Genomic DNA, 23,022 nt, shown 5'->3' with positions numbered 1-23,022 from the left:
CAATGAGTTCTGAGTCAGTTATTTTCATTCTTCTCATTTTTAAAAATAATGAAGCAGAGTTTACAGTTATAAAAATCTGTGACATGCATAAAACAAAGAGATGGTTTGTAAGATCTCGAAAGGCAGGATCAATATCTGATAAACAGAATGATTTGAATATCAAAGTCAGCAACTCCAAGTGCAAGGTAATAATTTTAGGAGGGGAAAAATCACACATCCAATGGTGAATATCTGTGAGGGATCTTAAAAGCATAGTGAATTTTGTCTGACAGGAAAAAGTGAGATTGTATAGCCTTTAGGCTCCTCACTGTTACAGTTCTATGACTTAATACTTCTGTATGCTCCAAGTTTGCATTTGTAAAACAGGCATGTTACTGCCAAAACTGTCCATTTTCAAAGTTAGCACTGCAGATTTTCCAACGAGATTTTCTAGTGTGAAAAGAGCTCAGAAGTTTTAGTGTTGTTTTTGCTTCCTCATTCCTATTACAACATGAACAATAAATAAAAATACTGCTCAGTATTGTTCTTGGGATGACTATTTGTTGCCTATAGGGACTTCTGAAGGATATTTTTTGTTGCTGTTTTCTTCACATGTTCTAAATGTAATTCAAATTTTGGTTTCCTCAGGATGAATCTGAATTTAGAGACAAACTAACTCCCATTACTATCTTTATGGAATATCGTCTGGATTACAGAACAGCAGCAGATGCAACAGGATTGCAGCCTATCCTCAACCAGTTCACTCCCGCTAATATGAGCAGACAGGTATTGTGTGTATTTCTGGTGTCCTCAGCATAAAAAGGACATGGAGCTGTTGGAACAAGTCCGGAGGATGATCAGGGGACTGGAGCACCTCCCATATGAAGATCGGCTGAGAAAGTTGGGACTGTTCAGCCTGGAGAAGAGAAGGCTGCGTGGAGACCTCATAGCAGCCTTCCAGTATCTGAAGAGGGCCTACAGGGATGCTGGAGATGGACTATTCATTAGGGACTGTAGTGACAGGACAAGGGGTAATGGGTTAAAACTTAAACAGGGGAAGTTTAGATTGGATATAAGGAGGAAATTCTTTCCTGTTAGGGTGGTGAGGCACTTGAATAGGTTGCCCAAGGAGGTCGTGAATGCTCCATCCCTGGCAGTGTTCAAGGCCAGGTTATACGAGGCCTTGGGTGATATGGTTTAGAGCGAAGTGTACCTGCCCATGGCAGGGGGTTGGAACTTGATGATCTTAAGGTCCTTTCCAACCCTAACCATTCTATGATTCTTACACAGTCTGTGATGACAGAACCCAGAACACATTTTGAGCTTTCAATACTAAGGTTCATCTTAGAACTTCTGAAAAATTATGATACCAAAATATGTATTTAGACTTTAGTCTTTGAATTATGGAAACATTGATGGTTATTGTATGTTTGTCTATTTGTCTTCTCTCTGTGTCAGATTTCTTTTTTTTGAGACGGGACTTCCTTTTCATGCATATAATGAATAGTTTTCTGCAGAACAGCAAGTAGAGTAGTATTAAAGTTGTCAGTCTTGAAGGACTGAAGTATTTCATCCATTGCTCCTATTATGCTGCTCTATGTATATTATATTTATTCCTATAATTCTCCTACAGTAATAACCATAGTTTTTCTGTTTCTGCCCATTATACAGATTTTTGCACTTGTTTGTAAAGAGGATAGTGGAGATGCAACTTAAATGAACAGATTATACAGAGGAAACACAATTAATGTCTGTAGACATCAGTCCTACAGTTGCAATGTGTCAGGATGAGGCACAATATCCCCGTATATAAAAACTCATTTGTTCTCTTCTGAGACTGAATTGAAGATATCTTGTAACCAGCTATTTAGAAAATTTTTATTTGGTGGTGAAACAGCATTATTGGAAATGTATGTTAGAACAGATGCAGGAATTCTTACCACAGTATGCATTTGATTTTTGCATAGGCACATATTCTGCTGGATTGTGGTGATGATAATGTCTGCAAACCAAAGCTGAAGGTTTCAGTAGAAAGGTAAATACATGAGAAAAATACTACAGGGAAAAAGAACTTCCCTACTTCAATTCTAAACTTCAAGAGCTTGTAATACTTTTGTTGAAATGATGTCTTGAAATAAGTAGACCTCAGTGTATACAATCTAAACTCATGTTTATTTGTTTTAAACAAAACCCATTTTTTACTTTGTAACCTAATGTTTTTAGCAGCTAATACAGGGAGAGCACATACCCTCACCCTATCCCCCATTATAAGTACACAGGATTTATGTGTATGTTTGCTAAGCTGGACATGCATGGCAGCACAAATCAGTGTTAGCTGCAATTGTGCCACTGTTCTGTCATTTAATACTAGACAGACCCATGAAGATGTGAGCAGGTGTGATTTTATCCAGCAAGGGGTAGAGTAGAGCTGTGTTGTCATATCTATGAAAAAAATTGTTGGATTGGTATCTTTTACTAAACCTGGAAAAAAGAAACAAATTTCAACTCATAATTCTTTCATAAATCTGTGATTTTTTGTGTGTTTTATGCCCAAAGCCATTATTAAGTGTATTACCTCTACTCACTAACATCATCTGGTGGGGTATTCCATGCCCTTAGTGCGGAGCTGTAGCATATGCACTTGTATGTAGTTAGTACAGTTCACAAATACACTAATTCATGCAAATGCTTCAGAAGCATTTTATATCAGTGCAGATACGGTTAGGTTTCCTTGTAGTTGGTGAAATTAAAATACATTGAACAGATATTCTTTTTGTGTTTGGAAAAAATGTATTACAGAGGTCTTTGGTGTATTCTGTTGTTGAGCCTTCCATCAAAACATAGCTAACTCTGCTAAGTAGGCATGTAATTCAAAATGTACACAGTGATTCAGCTGTTTGCAATTGTTTATTCCTTTTTAAAAAAGGTGTTGGTAGTTTTGTGGTTTACTGTAAACTTTGTACAAAAGATTTTTAAAAACCAGCACGTAATATTTGCTCCATTTTTGTGATTATAGATACAGGGGTTTTTTTTTAAACATGGTGTAGAGCTCTCTTGATATTCCTGAAGCATAGGTACTGCCTCTAGATTTCTCTAATGTCTTGTGCAATTTCAGAATGTCTCTTGTTTCTCTAAGTTCAACCAGTTCAATGCAGTTGAAAACCTGAACACACAGTTCATTTTTGCCTTTGTTGTTTTGTAGTGATCAGAAGCAGATCTATATTGGTGATGACAATCCCTTGACATTAATTGTCAGTGCTCAGAATCTAGGAGAAGGAGCCTATGAAGCAGAGCTCTTTGTCACTGTTCCACCCCAAGCAGATTTCGTAGGTGTTGTTCGTAACAACGAGGTAAAATTCCAACTGTCTTTCTTCTTTGAGTAGTCAGATTTCAGGTGCTGCTATGGAAGTTTGTGGGAGAGGGCCTGTCAGTGGTGGGTTTTATGCTTTGATCCTAAAGTAAAGCACTGAAAAAATGGTAAGGCTCTTCCAAGCCTCAAGGCTGTATAACACCTGGTTGGATGGTTCCAATTTAAGAGCTTACTGCTAACAACAAAGGATATTCATCTGTATGTTGGAGCTTGACACACCAAGTTTATCTGCTTCAACACTTTGTTTGAACAGTACCCTTAATTAAATTTAGATTTAGCATCTCATGCTACATAAAAAACTGGGCACCTGTGAGGCAAAAAGTGATACTGGGTATTACTGTTCTGTTCACCTAAGTATATAGAAAGACTTGGGTGTCAGTTATTCTAACTACAGAGAATATTAAAGTATGTTTCCTGATTTTCCCTTGTATTAGAAAATGTCTGTATAACTTCTCTTTCTCTGAATACATGTGAGTATATTCCAAATTTTGGTTTAGCCCATTATAGATACACAGAAATAATATAGTTTCAGATTTTCTTCATTATTGTTTTTATTTGATTTAATCTGTGATGAATCAATATCACGTTGCAGAATCTTAAGGGGAAAACTTTTTTTGCCCTTTATGAAAGGATTACAACTCTGATATACAATCATATCCTTCATACATGTTGGACTATGCCTTGCTTTGATTCTCCAGTTTGCCTCTGCTATTCTCAGTGCTTTGTGGTGTGGCTTTGTTCAAAATCTGATAGCTCCTCTAAGACATCTTTTTGAGTAAGCTAGTAAGAATTCATGTTATTTTGCATTTGAATCTTTATTTTCTTATGGAGAGTTTGCATGATTGCCAGAGTTAAAGAATCATATGGAGAAATGCTTTAGGTCACAAAATTCATCAGTGATACCCAATGTAGGAGTATTGAATTTCTCTTTTTTAGAACCTTGGAAAGAGCATCTATCTTCTATCAAAAATATCTGTCTCCATGGAGACTTTCATACTTCGGTTTTATTTAATTTTAGTGCTTGACTATTTTAGGGCTGAGAAATTATATTAAAACTAACACAGCGTATCTAGAACCAGACTTTCATCCAGGTCTCCAGATGTAAAGAATGCCATTCCTTAGTACTTTTTTCTGCTTTACTGCAGGCTTTAGCAAGACTGTCTTGTGCATTTAAAACAGAGAATCAAACTCGCATGGTAGTTTGTGACCTGGGAAATCCCATGAAAGCAGGAATTAAGGTAAGGTTTGGTCCAAGAGGTGTCTGTTATCTCAAGCAGTACAGTCAGCATTTTTCTTAATCACTGTAGTGGCTGGGCAGGATTTTTACTCACAGGAAATTAAGATTAGATGTAGCTGACATTTAGCTACCCACATGTTTGGTTAGTTCAGTGGAAATTTGTTTTAGCTTTTTGGCTAAATTAAAAGCTGAAAGGAGTGTTCATGAGTCATAACTCAAAAGGAGTAGTTCATTAAATAGTGGAATTAATGAATGCCGGTGCCTCTTTAGTTTGTCTTTAGATTTATTTCTGGTGCTTCTTCAGTTTTTCTTTAGATTTATTGGATATGTATTTTTAGTATATAACAAAGAGCTAGCTCATAACACACCTTTTTTTTTTAGTGTAAACTTAATAATGCTTCTCTCTTCTGCCTTGTTTTGTGGTTTGAGAGAGAATTTTGTCTAGTTGAGACCTCTACACTTCCACCAAATGTAGCTGGAATTTGAAGAATTAAATAACTGTTAGTGGGACCTAGCAGATATTAAGATGATGTGATGCAATAAGTCTTATTTTACGAGGAAATAATGTGAAAATCAGTCATGATTATAAACAGTTTGAAGGTGCTTTTCTTTCAAGAGACATTTTTAATAGATGAATAAATGTTATTCCCAAAGTCTTTCGAAGTACATCAAGCTGAACGGTACAGATGTTGAAATAACTATCATAATTGACATAGAACAAACTTTGGGAACTGAATTTTGAATCATTACTGTGCCCTGTTCTTCAGGCTACAGTGCTTTTTGCAACACATACGGAGGATCAGTTATGTGTAGAAATGGCTGAAGTAAGGGGGGTGAGCATGACTGTAAACATTACATTTCTGTTTTGTGGTAGTGATGCACTAGCTGAAATCTAAAGAGGACCGTACATTTCTAATCTTGATGAAGTGGACAAGTTTTGTTTGACAGTTCTCTGTGTGTGATCTCTTGTGACTACAAGCCTCAAACAATTTTGTTGTAGTATATTAAGTATATATATTAAGTATATATGGTTGCTGTATTAAGAAGCTTTTCTCACGTATTTTATCATGCTTCCACTGAGCCATGGTGATTTTATTTCTAAAGCTATTAGCTGGCCTGCGTTTCAGTGTGCACCAGCAGTCTGAAATGGATACCTCTGTGAAGTTTGACTTGCAAATTCGAAGGTATGGAAATCCAGGAGTATGTACGCCACCTGGTAGAAAACATGCTAAGTAAATACACTGTGAACTAAATAGATAGTGTCACTCTGGACTAATTCCCTGGTCTTTGCTTCATACTAGCTTAAAAAATAAACACACCCTTTAGATGAATTTTGTGTTCTAAAAAAGAGGAAAAAATGTAAGAAAAGGCAGTTTTCTGTTGGAATATAATCTATTTTGCTTACAGCTTTTAGACAGGCCATGGCACAAGTGAAATACTAATAATGAGGAACAAAACCATTTACAGCTTTAAAAAAAATCCTGTATTTTTCTACCTGCCTACCATTGTGATCTGACACTTGTGCAGTGACACAGAATGACTGTGCCTTTGGGTTTCTAGCCCTGTTTTAAAATTGATGTTTGAACTTTGAATTCCTTCTGAAGTAAAACCAGAATTTCAAATTTTATGAATTTTAAGGATGAGAGGTATAAGCCTTTCAGAAAAGGCAAAATATGCTGTTTGTTCTCCCTCATGGTTGAAAAAGGTTTTGGTATTTGGTTGGGCTTTTTTCTTTTTTTTTTTTTTTTTTTGGTTGTTGTAGTTGTGTTTTTTTGTTATTGTTTTTTGTTTTTTTTTGTATTTGGGATTTTTTTACCTTATCATTTAAGGGCTGCTTCTTTTATTTATTTTTTTTCCCTAGTGAATAAGTTATTCTTATCCACATTTGCCTACAAGGATTAAATAAGTTTAAACTTACCATTCCGTTTTAATGATACAATGATTCATACTGATCAAAGGCCTTGGCAGCATTAAATATCTCTTTGATATCACATTGCTGTGTGTTCAAATTTTTTCCCCCTCTTCTCCATCAGCTAGTAAGCTGTGCCAGTGCACATATTAGCATTTACGGGTCAGGAAGAAAACACAGTTGCATGTATTTGTTGATTACAGCAGCAGTGAAGAATAGCCTCTATCTTTCTAAAGGAAACTGGTTAAATAGACAGAATGATCATATGTGTCTAAGGAGATCAGGATTCTTTTCTCAGCTCCACTTTGAGGAGACTAGGTGTTCCCTGTATTTCTTTTTCTCTGTTTACAAAGAAAGTATGAAGAAATTTTATGTATGAATGACGTGTGCCTTGATATCTGCCATCTCTTGGTATATCTCAAGTGTAGGAAGGAATCAGATGTAAACTGTTTTAGACACTGTAAAGAGGGGTAATCAAAAATAGCCCTAGTGTGCTTTTCTGTCCTGGGACTAGTTTGAGGCCAACAAGACTCCGAGCAAAACACGTTGTAACTGTGGAATTTAGGGCTCTGCTAGCTATAGAGATGGTGTTATCCCACAGCACTGGCATCTGAATTTTCTTACATGTGGCAGGCTAAGGATGGAGTCAGCATGAGCTCTGTGTCCTTTATCGACTTCTGTCTGTCCACTGAGTGACCTCCAAACTGTGCGGAGGGTGGGCCTGTCAGGCATTTAAGTGAGAATTTGCTGGAATCTGCTTCTTAGTTTTTAGTAATTGTGCTTTCCTACAGTGGCTGAAGAGTCATGGTGTTACATGCATTTGTTTTAAGGTTTGGGGGCTTTAAATACTTAGCTTATTTCATTTCAGTGATTAACTTTTATTTTCTCTGCAGTTCCAACCTGTATGATAATCTAAGTCCAGTAGCATTCTATCAGGCTGACCTTGCTATTTTAGCAGCTGTTGAAATTAGAGGGTAAGCATTGATACTGTTGTCTCCCTTGGATAAGTTTGTATGTTTGCATCTTTAATTAGCTTTCACATCTGTGTACGTTTTCAAGAAGCCTTAGGGAATTTAGAAAGAAATTATGTTTCTCTCCATCCACCCATTGAAATTTCAGATCTTAAATAATTCTAAATAATTACAAAATGAATTCCAAAAGGGAGTGTTGTGCCTCTTTTACCAGAGGTTTCTTTAGGAGAAGAAATAAAAATTGCCCCTCGTTTTTGCAGTTGCACACTTTTCTCAAGGTCACTTTCCTCCTCTGTGAACTGACTCGGTTTTCATCCAAAAAACCTCTAAAACCCTTTTTAGAACCGAAGTTGAAAATCCTGTTGAAGATAAGTTTGCACTGCCCTCAGTTTCATCAACCTGAAGTATAATATACATATTGTATAAATATATGATACATTCATTACTGTGGTCTAATTTGTTACTTTTTGAGAGGCGAAGGCTGGCACAACTGAAAAGCATTACTGCTAGCTTCACTGTTTTCACTTCATGCTGAATTAGTCTTATCACTGTACTGATAAGTCTCTGCATCATCAGTATTTCCATTATCTAAGTATTGCACACTTTGTAGTTTTTGGATCACTTGTATGTATCAATTCTGTTAATGGTTTATTAGATTCTGTAGGATGAATCCAAAGTTTAGGGCAGGCAAAAAAAAAGATTCTGAATACAAGGCTCATCTTTTCATGTACTGAAGAAAACTGAACATTTAATATAAAGACCATTTGATCTCTTCTTTCTGATTTTATATGCAGAGGATGAAAAATTGGAAATCATATCTTAAGCATGTTAATTTTCTAGTGAGATTTTTCTAGTGAATTACATTCACCATTTATACTTTATAATAATGACTTGTTTGCTCTGCTGTTTAGTGTATCGTCTCCTGATCACATATTCCTTCCTGTTGCAAATTGGCAGCTGAAAGAGAACCCAGAAACAGAAGATGATATTGGGCCTCTAGTGCAGCATATCTATGAGGTGTGCAGTTACTACTCGTTTCAATTACACAGTTCTGTGGTAAATTAAATCTTTCTGGTGTAGCTTTTCTCTGGACTAAATTACAAATTTTTTTCTTCAGTTTATTCTTGCATGGAAACAAAGATTTAATTTTTTTAATGCTGGGTCAATAACTGTCTGCAAGAAGGGTTGCAGTGCTTGCAACTACTGTTACAGCAGCAGCCAAATAGAAAAGGCTGATTTATTTTTTTTCATCATTACACATCCTTTACTTCCTAGCCCTTTACTTTCTTTCAAAAAATCTAGATAAAACTTTTGAAGTAACTTAAACTCTGAAAATGACTCATACTGTAAATTATTCAATATCCTCATTGGTATTCCAACTGTTCTGTAATATTACATTCTTTTGCCTTGAAAAAATTTAAGTATTTTAGTTCCTTAAAAGAATGATCACAGCCTTAATCTAGATTGTTTAATTAAGCAAAATTTACTGAGAGAGCTGTGTGAATAAGAATAGTTAAAAGTTGTTCTAGAACTTAAAAGACCATTTATCTCATGAAATTTAAGGGTGTATATATCTGTGCTCAGAGTCTCTTGGCTGAGACACATACAGTAGCTGAGATTTGTACAACAGACTTCCAAAAAACCCTAATTCCATATGGCTTTTCTTCGAAGTATTTTTTATTGAATACAAAATTCATTTTATGTTTTGCCTGTTGGGGGACTGAAGTTAAGCTACCATTTTCAGGTCAAGTTGCTGCTATTCCCGTAAGTGGCTGGGGTAAGGTTAGTGGCAGTATCATTTAAAATAACAGCTATGTGCACAAAGAAGGCAGCATTCATTTTTTAGTTTATATCTGTTACCTTTATTTTCATAATCAGCTAAGAAACAATGGTCCAAGTGCATTCAGCAAGGTGATGATGACTCTGCAGTGGCCTTACAAATACAAAAACTACACACTGTTGTATATTGTTCAATATGAAATTGATGGTCCCATGAACTGCACTTCTGATATGGAAATCAATCCATTAAAAATTAAGGTAAGTAGGACTTTCCTTTAGAATTGTATGAAGTATATTTGTTTGGCTTCATAACACACTTAAAATACCCATATCCCTGAGAATATCTAACACTGTCTTGGTTAAGTTTTCATCTGTTGCTGAGGAATGAGACTGCACTGTTTGATAGCACTTGTCAATGTATATAGCAGGTGAAATAAAAGACAATAGATTGTCAACCCCAAAATAAATTTGTCTTTTCTTTTTTCTCTTGAGGACTGTATTGTATGAGTTCTAAATGCAAAGCAGTGGAATTATATTGAATGAGGTCATGAACAAAAACATTCCAGATGCTTCTGGGCTGTTTATGTAATTATTCTGGGGTTTATTTTTTGGAAGAAAATGGCACTAATTTTTTTACTTCTAGTTTATTTATCTAGGCCCTCATCCAAATGCCACACAGGTCAATACAGGTGTTTCACTTTTCCCAGTAACTTCTGGACTTCTGTATGTCTGGACATGTGTACATGTGTACAGGAGTATATGGTACATCAGTACCATACAGTGCTATTTTTTCAGAGTAAAAACCAGAAATGTTGAGGAAGAATCTTTAACAGATTGCAAAATTGAATTATTTTTGCAGTCTAGGAGTATTTGTTTTCTATACATGACAAAGTTTTGAGTTGAAAAATAATTAAGATACTCAAGGCTCTGTATTAGTTCTTAATATAAATTTGCATCAGTGGTCTAATAAAGGCAGGAGTAACATTTTAATCACAGCAGTAGGTAAAGTCAGAGTCTGAAGAATAGCTAGGATAGGAAGAGAGAAACCTGATCAATTATGTATTTTCTTCACGTTAATTTAGAATTCTTCAAGTGTATCTAAATGTAGGAATTATTTATTGGTTTTCCTTCATGTATCCTAGATTTCTCCTCCTAAAGATGATGATAAGAATGACACACTTAGCAGGGAAGATAATCGCCATCACCGTATCAGTCAAAGGGATATAGCGGCCATTGAAGGAGACGTGCATACTTTGGTAAGCTCTCAGCATTGATATGCTGATAATACTTTTAGGGTTTTTTAAAATGAAGGTGAAGATGAAAGTTCCATGGGATGAGGAGTAATTAAAAAAAATCCATGTCCTCCATTTAAACACTTACCAGACAAAAAAAGTCATATGCTCTTGAGCTGTTGGTTGGGTTTTCCCCCAGTATGCATCAGTTTTCCTTGGGGTAGTCAGCCAGTGAGACATATGACTATGATTTTGTGCTGTTATGTTTCCAAGTCCTCAAAAAACAAGGTCAAGTTGGGCACTTCATTCAGAATCAGTGACTAATTCACAGACTAATATCCAGTATTCATAATAATTTCACTGTATTGTACTTACAGTGGCAAATATACCTTCACTGTACAGTGCTTTTATCTATAATATAGCTAAAATCACAGTTATAAAATGAAGCCTTGTTTTGATCTGTTTTCTTCATAAAACTCATGATTAAACTCATGGTTTAACATCAGTATTATCTGATGGAATTTAATGGAAATGTGATTGAGAAAGGCCAGTTGAACTTCTGTAGTCCCAAGTATGGCTTATAGATCAGGCCAGTCAGTTAAGTTTGAAGATTTCCATTGAATGCAACAAAGCATATTTGGTTGGCACCAAGTGCAGCTAATTGCCGTAAGTTTTCCTGTCAAAAACCATAAGGAGGATGGTAATGTGAACTGACCAGAAACTGGCCCCCACACCCTCCAACCTTTTTTACTATGTACATAGATAAAGTACATACCTTAAAGCCACTTCCAGCTGTTTCATGTTTGGGATCCAAGTGGCTCATGTAAGAATTTTCTGAATGTAAACTTTTGGGAGACTGTAAGTAATTATTCAATATTAGGGGTTATTAAATACATTTGATTTGTTTCTGGTGCTTTGCCAGGAAAAGAGGACAAAAGATTGTCTATACAAGTAAGGTAATGCCAATAATGACTTTTCAAATATTTGCATGTTCAGAATATCCTTCCTTATTTTTATATGCAGGGTTGTGGAACTGCTGATTGTTTAAAGATAGTCTGTCAAGTAGGTCACCTGGAAAGGGGAAAGAGTGCAATATTGTATTTAAAATCACGCCTTTGGACCCAAACTTTCATGAATGTAAGTGACTGTGAATTGAATATTCTGTCCCTGCTTCTGAAACATAAAAAGTGATTATTTTTTTTAATCCACATGTGATACTAATTTTGTATTTTCTTACACAGAAAGAAAATCACAATCACTCCTATTCTCTCAAATCTTCTGCTTCCTTCAATGTTATAGAATTTCCTTATAAGAACCTTTCTTTTGAAGATATCCACAATTCTACAGTAGTAAGTCATTTACATCCAGCTTCAGTTACCATACATAATTACTTTGAAATGAATACAAAACCAGTGATGATTGAGTAACTTTCTGTGGCTTGGTATAATGATAATTTTGTCAAATATTTGACTCATATATTAATTTCAGTTATACACATACAGTTGAGGGTAAAGCAAAACTTTTTGCCCTAAACCAAGAGTTGACAATAATTGTAGCTTTAAAGACTTAACTTAAAATGAAAAACATGACGAACAGTCCTAATGTTCTTGTTGATACCATTGTTGTTAGTGAAATATTTTACTTGAAAATTGTCTTCTGCTGTAGTAGCATTTAGAGCTTGAATAATGGACCTTTATTATATATATATGAAGTACTATGTGAAAGTGGAACAAAGGGACCATCCGAAACCCTGGAGGGTTTCATAGAGACACGAAAGAGAATATGTAATATTTAGGTATTATTAAATGCTTAATAAATATTAAATATATTGAGGTATACCAGACTGAAACTGCATGAATGAAGTTGGCTTGTCGCTGCTGTGCAAAGTGTGATTTATTGTGATTTTCCATTAGGTTACTACAAACATTACATGGGGCATTCAACCACAGCCTATGCCTGTGCCAGTGTGGGTTATAATTTTGGCTGTCCTAGCAGGATTATTGCTCTTGGCTGTTCTAGTATTTGTAATGTACAGGGTAAGTACTATATTTGGGGATTTGTATTGTTTTCTTTTCCCTACTAGCGATGTGTTCCTTCAAATAGTACCAGCAACTTACAGAAATACCTTGGTCCCTTAATCAGCTGAATCAGTTACATTTCTTTGGAGGCCAAGAAAAATGAAAAAGAGAGTAGGGGTATCTAATAAAATCTGATTATGAAAGAGAAAGGGTGCGTGTATGTTTTGAAAAACACAGCACAGTTTTCTTTATTGTTCTCTGAATCACAGATGGGCTTTTTCAAACGTGTGAGACCACCTCAGGAAGAACAAGAAAGAGAACAACTTCAACCACATGAGAATGGGGAAGGAACATCAGAAGCTTAAGCAGAGTTTTATCTGTAAGACATTCTGAATTTTTTAAATGCTTACATATTGGTTATGGACATTGCTTTTCCCCCCTAAGGAAAAAACACTCATGACTGCAAAGTTGCTGGTCTTGGAATGTATCAGCATGTAAAAAATAGGAGCAATATAATTAAATCCTCCTTTTTGTATTACTTAAGTTCATACATGTGACTAATGCATCTGCACTGATTTTTGTGTGAAAAAAAAATAATATGTAGTGCTATAATTTTGCTTATTGGGACGTAGGAGACATCATCTTTTTTGATTCACTGACCAACTTTACACGAATTGCTACACAGATTCTGTGTTTGCTCTTGAAGCCAACAGTTCCCATAGATACTTCCTGGATTACACACATTTTGATTGATTTTTGTTGGCGTATACTACATTTCCTAGCTCTTGAAAGGTAGTTGCAAAAAAAAATGAAAATAGCTTGTTTTACAAAACTGAAGAATATTCTTTGACCATTAACTCTGCTTATGTTTTTCCTCCTGCTCAAAAAAAATATTCAGTGCTTATTCCATTGAGCTTATTCAGTGGAATCATTCACATCTGCATGCCTGTTTCCCTTCTGGCTCAGTCTTGTGGTTTCCCTCTAGACTTTACAAATAGTGTTCTCCAGGTCCTAGATCTCTTACTGGAGGGACTGAGCTTACAGAAACAGAAGTGAGCCATAGAAAGCTGGGGATGATGTACTTTCTATGGGATCTAGTGAAAAGATTCAGGGTAAGATACAAAGACTGCTGTGCATTTCCACAGAGAAGGTTACAAGTGTTCCACTGAATTATTGGTAGCATGGATTAATTCAGATACTGCCAGGGACAAGATGTTGGACTGTGGCTGCCAACAGATGTGTCTAATGAGAAAACTCATAGCCTTTATATTCAAGGCTAAACCTCCACAGGGTTGAAAGCTAAGTTTGTATATTACTCAGGTTTGAATTTCAGTTTCTCCAAAACAATGGAAGGAATACTTTGTGACAGGTTACCTGACGCACTGTAAGAAACTTGTTATTAATTTTCACAGCCTGTGGTTGACCATGTCCAAGTGCAGGATGGAATAATACAGGGACTGTTTAAATTAGAGTATCTGCCAGCCAAACATAACTAGATTACATCAGTACTTCCGTTACTGTCAGGCCTGCCTTGCCACCTGCCTGGAGAGACCAGTCAGCTTGTCAAATGAAGTTTGTATGTAGCTGGCAATGCAAGAGGGTTTGTTTGAAAAGAGACTGTTGATTTGCCTTGCTTCATTTTGTTCATTCAGTGTTTCACTCATAGTATGCTTCCTTTCACCAGACACATCTCATTGCACAAGACATTTCATTATGTCAATACATTTCATTACCATAAAAGGTACTAAATATTTTCTTGCACTGTTTGTTTTTTAAACCTACCAAAAATTCAGTGGTTTAAAGCATGGGTTTGTTATTCTTAGCTTGGTGTGGCAAAATTAAGCTTCTTATATTTAAGAGAGAATAGAACATTGTCTTTATGCATTTCAGTAGACATGTAGTTGCAAATTAGGAGGTGGTTTGGCTTGCAGCCATGCGTATCTGTGTTGCACGAACCTGAGAGTGGACATAGTTAAACTATTACAAAGGTGCCTTATATGAGATTTGTTTACTCTCTATTCCAAAAAGGGAATAAATTACATTATGAACTCCCTGTATGCAGCCACATATTAAAACAAAGACTCCTACTGTAATTATACCAGTGAGATTTCTATGTAGACAAACTCTTCAAACAACAAAACCTCTGGTTTGGTTTGGGTTTTTATCTAGGGTTTTTTGTTCAAAGCTGCATCTCTCCCATAAATACTGCAATATCCAGTAAATCCAGAATTATCTGAAAAGAACAGTTTGATTCAACTCCCATATCTGCATCCTTTCCAAGATTTACAATCCACACATGGCTTTCATTGTTAAGTTCATTCTTACTGAACTGTGATGGCATTTGAGTCATTAAGAGAGACAGAACAAAGTTGGGGGCAGGGAGCAGTTACATATATCAGATATAGGCTTGAATATTGACCCTTTTACATGTTTTTGTTTTAGACAATTTATTTAGATATAATTAGTTTATATGAGAGGATACAGGGCATAATTCTGCATTCACTGAATTTTCAGGGTCTTCAGTGTGGGAAACTTTTTATTTTTGTCTTATAAAATAAGTTATTGTCACTAGTAATATAGTAAAGAATCAGGAGTCAGGCTTTGATCCTGGTCTCAAAATGTGATTATAAAACACAACTTCAGTTATTTATGCAGGCTTCTAGTTCACACACTTTATGAACTGATTATCTATATGCAAGGAGATTGTTTTTACCCAGTCTTAGTAGGTTAAAAGGTTTAAGAGACTGTCAAGACAGATTATAGCTCTAATTCTTACATGTGTGCTTTCATTACATGTACACACTGTGGTGACTTGAAATTTGTTAGACTACTTGCATGTCTAGGCATTATAAGGAGATGAAAATAAATTTTAAAAAGCACATTCAAGATCTCTTCAGCTTCCATGGAAGGACCCATAGCATTGTTACTGTCAGTGCTAGCTGCATCTTAATTTTACCGTGGCAGCTGGAAATTCATTTTGCTGATTTTCAGGGTGAAAAGGTACATGTTATTGGTACAACTGCTGTAGCTATGGAAAGATTCTTCCATTTACTGAAGCTATATAAAGTAAGACTTATTTAAATGATTTTTATTTCCTTGTATTCTAATGGAGAAGAAAAGTAAATAGTTGCTTCTCCATGTTCTCTAATTTCAGTTTGGTTAAAACCAACCAAACAAAACAGTACCATATGTAAATTGTAATGCAGGTTACTTAGCGAACATGAATATAACACACCAAATTCAGTTTAAAGTAACATTTCTGTCAGGAAGGTTCTGTACAGGATGTTTTCCTGAATGGGGGTTCAGGAAATACTTGATCTCGTGTTCTAGATTCAGCAGTAAGATTATAGACTATATATGTACTTGTGTCAATATAAATTTCATGTTGATATACTGACACTGATGTATTTTTACGGAAAGTATTGTAGAATGATGTTAAAACTTTTAAAGAAACTTTTAGAAATTTATTTTGAAATTAAATTAATGCCCTTGAGGCAGAAATCATGTGCATAAAATGCATACTGCAAGTACTGAAGAATTACAAGTACAGTAACAGAAAACTAGTCCTCTTGAGAGTTATGTTTCAGCACCATTATTTTTTATTATATAAATTCAACAGGTATGTAATTATTTAGACAATGAAAACATTTTAAGAGACATATCTTTTATAATGAATTATGAAATTCTCTAAGTACTCCAGTTTGCCATTACTGTAGCATCTCATGATCACTATTAAAAAGTTATTTCTATTACAAAATGCATATTATCTAATACTAAATTTGACTGCCAGTATTTAGAAAACATAAAATAAGGAACCTAATTTATAGTTTTACATCTCTTTCAATAAACTACACATTTTGGAGATAGCTTTTGTTTAAGCATGACTGCAGAGACAAATGTAGGATACATTTATCAGCAGAAGCTGAAATTTTTGAAGAAACGTTCACAGATATCAGTATCAAATTTATCATTTTTTGTCCCATTTTTTCTGTTTTACACATTGATCTTTTTTTGTCCCATTTTGATTTACACATTGATCTTTGATTCACTTAATGCTTGTGAAAACTTTAAGAAAGTTTATTATATATGCTCTTTCTTTATAAAGCATTTTTTCCAAGCAAAGATTTAATATTTAGTTGTTTCTAAACTTTGATGCTTACATAATCTTTACAGTAAACTCTCACAGGTATTTTGAAAATATGTCAACTATAATCAGAATATTCCTGGTGATCCTAAAGGTTCATTTTGCACTTAGCAAACCCAATTGTTTCAAAAATCTGTTGGTTACCCTGGCAAAGGCCCTGCAGTGTTTATTCCTACACTGTCACCAGTAGTCACAGAGCAGCATTACCCTGGTGAAAATCTAGTCAGTTTTTGTCTCTGGTCCAGACTAAAGACCTGTTCCAGAGTCTAATGAAGCCATAGAAAACCTGACATGCAATGCAACTTGCTTTGAATGTGACCCTTTGTATTCAGTGCTGCTGGCTTTTAATGGTGAAAAAATGATAGGATTTTATAACAGCAAAATTAAAATACAAAAAAATGAAAAGGTGGTGGCAGACCATGGAAGAGCCTTACAGCTTGTCTATTTCAGAGATGGGAAGAACCTGTTAGTTCTCTGTTGACTGTGGCCTCCTATCACAAACAAATCCCACAGTTCCTATCATGATTAGAAGCTGAGCTCTAATAACTCTCATTGCTTTGAGTGAGATCTTTGGTACTGAATTTTATCTTCCAGTTCCCAAGTGCAATATAACATGATCAGATCTAGTTCACTGCCCAGTAGTCTGCTTATTTTTCTTTGCCTAAGAAGGAATGTAGCAAGTTTTTCATCACCCACATTGAGTGAAACATGATGTACATTCTAAGGTGCATCCATTACTAACTCTTGAGTTATTGAGAATTGGTACAATATTCTTTAAGTCTACTGTGGAAAAACTGACTAGAGCCTATACAATAATGAGTTTGACTTTGTAGTACTACTACTGTTTCATGTGATTATGGTATTTAGCATTTTGGTCTATTTTTTTTTTTCAGTGTGTAGAATTTCAGTATGATACAGGAAATCTAACCTTTCATGTGATGAAAATATGCTGCATTAAGGTTGAATAACTTGACCCTTGGCTTCTGCACAGTAAATGAAGATTAATGTAGCATTTGCATAATCAAAAAAGCTTGCAGGTTTAGGAGGCCCTTTCTAGTCCATGAAGGAAACCTGTGTGTTATGATACTAATATGTTAAAAATATAACACTATTCCTTTGTAATAGATTTTTATTTTGCCTTTTTTGTTTTTGCTTACGCATTGAATAAATAGAGGATTATTTTCACAGGCAGAAAATTAACATACTAATGAGTGCTGTATTATGGGTTTCTTAGTCATGTAGTAAACACTTGTAACAAATGGGAATATTTTCAGTAACTATGAACTTGTTTCAAAGGCCTTCAGTACATTTAAAGAGAGCAATATACATTTGAAGTCACCTTATTCTTATGAAATTATAAATCTTGCAAAAAGAAGCAGCTATTGTGGCACAGTAATTTTGTACTGATATCAATATATAAGCTATTAAGCTGTGGTTTTCTTTTCAACTCATTCTTCTCATCCTAATTCAAATTTGATTTTATTAGATCGTATTTTTCTATATATGTATACCATTTCAAAATGTTATGATTGGATAAACTGAAAAATGTAAGTATTGAGTTGATTCTGCTATTTAGATTTTTTGAATAAAATACCTCTTAATTAACAGGGATTCTGTTTTGGTTTGGTTGTGGGGGTTTTGCTTGTTTTAATTCTGGACATATTTTTAAAGTTGCATTCAATTCACCTGAAGATATTTCATAGTACATGTTTATAATCCACAGTTCTCTATTAAGTACGAAAAGGTCACATTTATTCAACTTTTACATTCTCATCTAAAAGGCACATACTAACTTGAGTCTAAAAAAATGGGAATCGTAGGCAAGAAAGAAGATCTAGTCACAAATCATACTGTGTCACAAGAAGACTTATTTCCTACAAAAAAAATTGTATATTGAAAGTATTTCTTATTTCATAGCTGCCACATCACTGTAGAAATAGTGAGGTTTTGTCCTTTGGTTAGGAAAATTCTCAGGAGGGTGGTGTTTCTTGTTGTATTATTTGACTAATTTTACTTTAGTATTACATACTTCTTGTTTAACAATCATACTGATCTTTGTGAGTGGGTGACAGTAAATATTTTGTCTCACAATAAAGACATGTTTATTTTATATTGCTAGAACACTTACTTAGAAATAAATGTTGTGCTTGTGAAACCTTTAGAAAAATCTCTGAACTACCTAGTTCCCTGGATTGCTAGTAAAGAATTTGCTAACCTAAAGAAAATAATAAAAAAGGACACTGCAAAGAAGAAAACCTGATACTTGTGTTTTAATTAACAGCTTCCAGTGGCCTTACAGTAGCTACGCCTAATGTGCATAAGGAAACATTACAGCAGTATTGAAAACATGACTCTTGCCATGTGTTCAGTATACGCAGACCTAGTTTTTGTTAAATAAAACACCTTCAGTTAGTTATCAGCATAGTGATTATTGTTTAGTAGTTCCAAATTAATGCATTATTGAGAAATTAGAGACAACAACTACTCATTACAGCAACAAGGTAAGAGTGGTTTTTCAAATTCCCATCTTATGCCATAACCTTCTTAAACGAAATGATGGTCCATGTCTTGTGGACACTTAGAACACAACTCCACTGCTTCCACTTAAGTTATGCTGCTTTATGTTGCCTGGTTTTCTGACTCTTTGCATACACACATAATATTTTATTGTATGCTTTTAGTAAGTTAATTACTGATACATTAATACTTTGTTACATTGTTCTTTGTTAATATATTTTTAATGGCCAGTTCAAGTGACTAAGAACAGGGGAAAATTGAAAATACTTCTTTTGTAAGGATATCATCTAAATGTGAGAAGCAGGAAAAAAAAAGTCAAATACCCCATTACCTTTACAATTTCACATGCAGTCTGAGCCTCTTACTGTTTTTCAGACAGTTTTTCAGAATCTATCTATATTTACATTTTTGTGTCATTTGTGTACATGCTTTTCAGTCCCTGACAAAATACCAGATGCCATGTTATATCTCATTGGCTGCTGCTGATGTTTGTAATTTGAAGAGTGAGCACCCTTTAAAGACTGCAGGAGTGACTGCTGGACATACTTCCTCAAGTGAATACTTGGGTAGTTGATATAACTAACTTATGGGCTTTCATTCCTTTTCACAGAAAATTTGTTACGAAAACGTAATACTGATTATGATTTATTTTTTTTTCTGAAATGGGTGTGTCCTGGGTTCAGCAGTAGCAGTCATTTTTCTCCTTCTTAGTAGCTGGTGCAGTGCTGTGGTTTTGACTTTCAGCCTGGGAACAGTGCTGATAACACTGATGTTTTTAGTTGCTGCCCAGTAATGTTTACTCTGACCAAGGACTTTGAGTCTCATGCTCTGCCAGGGAGGAGGGGAAGCCAGGAGGAAGCAGAGACACAGGACACCTGACCCACACTAGCCAAAGAGGTATTCCATACCACAGCATGTCAAAGCCCACTATATAAACTGGGGGCAGTTACCCAGAAGGGCTAGGTCACTGCTAAGGTGGAGCTGGGTATCAGTTGGCGGGTGGTAAGCGGTTGTATTCTCTTCCCTTGTTATTTCCCTTAGCATTATTATTATTGGTGGTAGCAGTAGTGGTTTTGTGTTATACCTTGGTTACTGGACTGTTCTTATCTCAACACGTGGGAGTTACATTCTTCCAATTCTCCTCCCCATCCCCCTGGGAGCAGGAGGAGGAAGAGGGGTGAGTGAGAGAGCTGCGACGTGGTTTCTGGGTTGCCGGCTGGGCTTAAACCATGACAGGGTGTTACTGTGTGCTTTAATCTCTTCTCAGTAATTTATCTAAATGCAGTACAAACAATTAATTTCCACACATTATTCCCCTTTTGAAGCCATTTTCAATGAAACTCTTATTGCACATTTAACAAATTTGTTTCAGAACTTTATAAATTAATAATAGTGCATATTCATATCAAGAACATTAGTTTAAAATGAGGGAGCTGCCAAGTTGGTTCAACTATCTCTCCCCAGATAAACATGATTTACCTAAGTCTATGAATATTTGGAAATTAACATGGTGATGGGTAGCAGTGCTGAGCCTGCAGCCACAGGCAGACCTAAGCCCTGTGTGTATTGTTTCTCGAGCAGGTGTTAAAGCCAGATGAGGGTTTCACAGTCTGTCTTCCCTAGTAACCAAGGCTTCTCTTTAAAGCACTTAGAATATGCAGGGATAGGACAAGAGGGAATAGCTTTAGGCTGACAGGGTACATTTAGATTAGATATTAAGAAAAAAAATTATTTACCATGAAGCTGGCAAGACACTGACAGAAGTTGCCCAGAGAAGCTGTGGCTGCCTATCCCTGGTAGTGTTCAAGGCTAGGTTGGATGGGGCTTGGAGCAACCTGGTCTAGTGAAAGGTGTCCCTGCCTGTGGCAGGGGTGTTGGAAGTGGATGAGTTTTAAGGTCCTTTCCAACCCAGACCATTCTGTGATTCTATGTATATCTCTATACCTCCTGTTACCACATAAACATTTATCAGACAAATTCATGAACAAAGGGAGCAAATTACTCAAAGCATTAGCTAGCTTTTTGTAGACCCCTTTCTTCCACCTGAGAAGATGCAATGTTGCAGGGATTTCAAAATGAATTCAGCTCTAACAGAGGCTGTGTGGAAGCAGCCTTTTTGCTGTGCACAGATACGAGGTTAAATGAAGAAGCTGGGTGTCGTGATGTGAAGGAGGGAAGCAGATACTGAGCTGATGTTTTCTAATCAAAACAGAATCTGTGAGCTGCAGGAGGAGGGTTCTATATCAAGTAAACAAATAATTGGTTTATTTGTCTGTTCTTTGTGCTCTTTTGCTTACTCAGAAGAAAGGTGTTTTGGGAGTTTGTTTTGCTTTTTTCTTTTATTTTTTGTGCTGATGAACAAAAGGGAGAGTGTGATGCCTTTCTAAAGAAAAGTACTGAAGATAACCTGCTGAGGAGGGTGTCCATTTCCCACTACAGTGTTATGCTGCAGGTAGTGGTGGTTCATAATGCACGAGTGATGAAGTCAGTCCATTCTCTGGCAGTCCCAAAAAGTGCCAGCAGACTATCAGCAACTGCAGTAAAAGTGAACTGTATTTTCTATGCCAATCCCAAATCTATTTGAAGTCACTGTTAATGGCAATTAACTACATTACAGAATGGCTTTAAATCACAAGAAAAAATGTATTTTTTTTTTTATGAGAGAACTGTTAAAAATACACACTGTAATCTGGTAGTTCCTCTTTGTGTGGGAAAATTTCTATTCCTTTATAGTTTTCCTCCTACATTTGAAGAAATTTTCTCTGATCTGAAACTAAAAAAATTTGGCCTGATATGTCATTATGTCTAAACGAAGATTTTTAATAGCTAATATTTATTTTATTAGAAGGCAAATAGAGTGATTTGATACTTTTCCAAGGAATTTCTATGCAGTACTCATACACTGAAAATGTAGTATGTTCTGGCATGTCCCTACAGTGAGTGTTTGGCTCACTGAAATCATTGCATGGGCTCACTCATCAACACTAACGTGAAATTCATTGTGTGGTGGTGCTGGCACATGTTTAGCTCTGAAACATGCAGGCAGTTTCATTCTGTGGGTGAGCTAGATTTATCTAGCTGTTCTGTCTTTGGTGAGCTGTAGCAGTCTTACCTGCTGTCAATAACTTGAGCAGTTTTTCCATGATCCTTAGGTTGCATCCGCAAGCGCAGTCCAATTTTACCTACATTAATGTGCATCCTTAAATCAAAAAAATGTGGATTGTTTGCTATTAGGGCCGTTAATGCAAATAAGCATGTAGATAGGGCAAAGACATGCCAGTGTGTGGAAGCAAAGCTTTAGGAGACAAATACAGCTATGCCAGTGCCTGAGTGAAAGTGGTTTTCCAGTGACACCAAGCCACCATATGCACCCACCCGGTAAACACTACGTGCTGCACTGGGGTTGCATAAGGCGGTTTAACACTCTTTCAACAAACGTCAAAACTAATGTGCTTCCCAGCTCGGAGGGCTGAATGGTCACGATCGCGGCGCGGTGTCCTTCCTTTGGTAAACTAATCGAAGGCCCGGTTCTCCCTCTCCTCTGCCCGGCAGCAGGTACGAAGTACCATCAGCAGGTACGAAGGGCGAGGCTCCTCAAGAAAGCAATAAGCCCGCACCTCCCCGTCCTCCGCAGGCCTTCAAAGACGGGCCGCAACCAGCAGCGCTCTCTCCCCTCACCGCTGGCCTCGCTCTTTGCTACACAAAACGAACCGCCACACCCCCTACCTCTTTCCCACCGCCCTTTCCAGACCCTTGCCTCAGCAACACCACGGCCCCTCCCGCCACTCAGGCCCCGCCTCCCCCACTCCCGGGGGGCGGGGCGGGCGGGCGCCTGCTGTGCAAAGTGTTGCCGCAGGGGTGGGGAG

General features: G+C 36.2%; 1 protein-coding gene across 1 annotated transcript in view; it reads left to right on the top strand.

Moving 5' to 3' along the window:
- The window catches only part of ITGAV (integrin subunit alpha V), a 45,030-nt gene extending 30,908 nt beyond the window's left edge, over positions 1-14,122 (top strand). The window contains exons 18-30 of the mRNA XM_061364645.1: positions 628-765; positions 1,947-2,014; positions 3,182-3,329; positions 4,495-4,587; positions 5,691-5,770; positions 7,389-7,469; positions 8,378-8,483; positions 9,345-9,503; positions 10,388-10,501; positions 11,501-11,614; positions 11,719-11,826; positions 12,391-12,513; positions 12,765-14,122. Of these exons, the coding sequence (XP_061220629.1) occupies positions 628-765; positions 1,947-2,014; positions 3,182-3,329; positions 4,495-4,587; positions 5,691-5,770; positions 7,389-7,469; positions 8,378-8,483; positions 9,345-9,503; positions 10,388-10,501; positions 11,501-11,614; positions 11,719-11,826; positions 12,391-12,513; positions 12,765-12,860 (1,428 nt within the window). The 3' untranslated portion in view covers positions 12,861-14,122. The remainder of the gene's footprint in view (positions 1-627; positions 766-1,946; positions 2,015-3,181; positions 3,330-4,494; positions 4,588-5,690; positions 5,771-7,388; positions 7,470-8,377; positions 8,484-9,344; positions 9,504-10,387; positions 10,502-11,500; positions 11,615-11,718; positions 11,827-12,390; positions 12,514-12,764) is intronic.
- Positions 14,123-23,022: the final 8,900 nt, after the last annotated feature.

The sequence above is a fragment of the Neopsephotus bourkii genome, unplaced genomic scaffold, assembly GCF_033783945.1.
Source record: "Neopsephotus bourkii isolate Nb327-2 ecotype Australia unplaced genomic scaffold, CSIRO-AGI_Nbou_v1 NB_1245, whole genome shotgun sequence".
Classification (NCBI taxonomy): domain Eukaryota; kingdom Metazoa; phylum Chordata; class Aves; order Psittaciformes; family Psittacidae; genus Neopsephotus; species Neopsephotus bourkii.
Note: the sequence above shows the minus strand (reverse complement) of the source record. Positions and strands in the feature narration are given on the sequence as shown.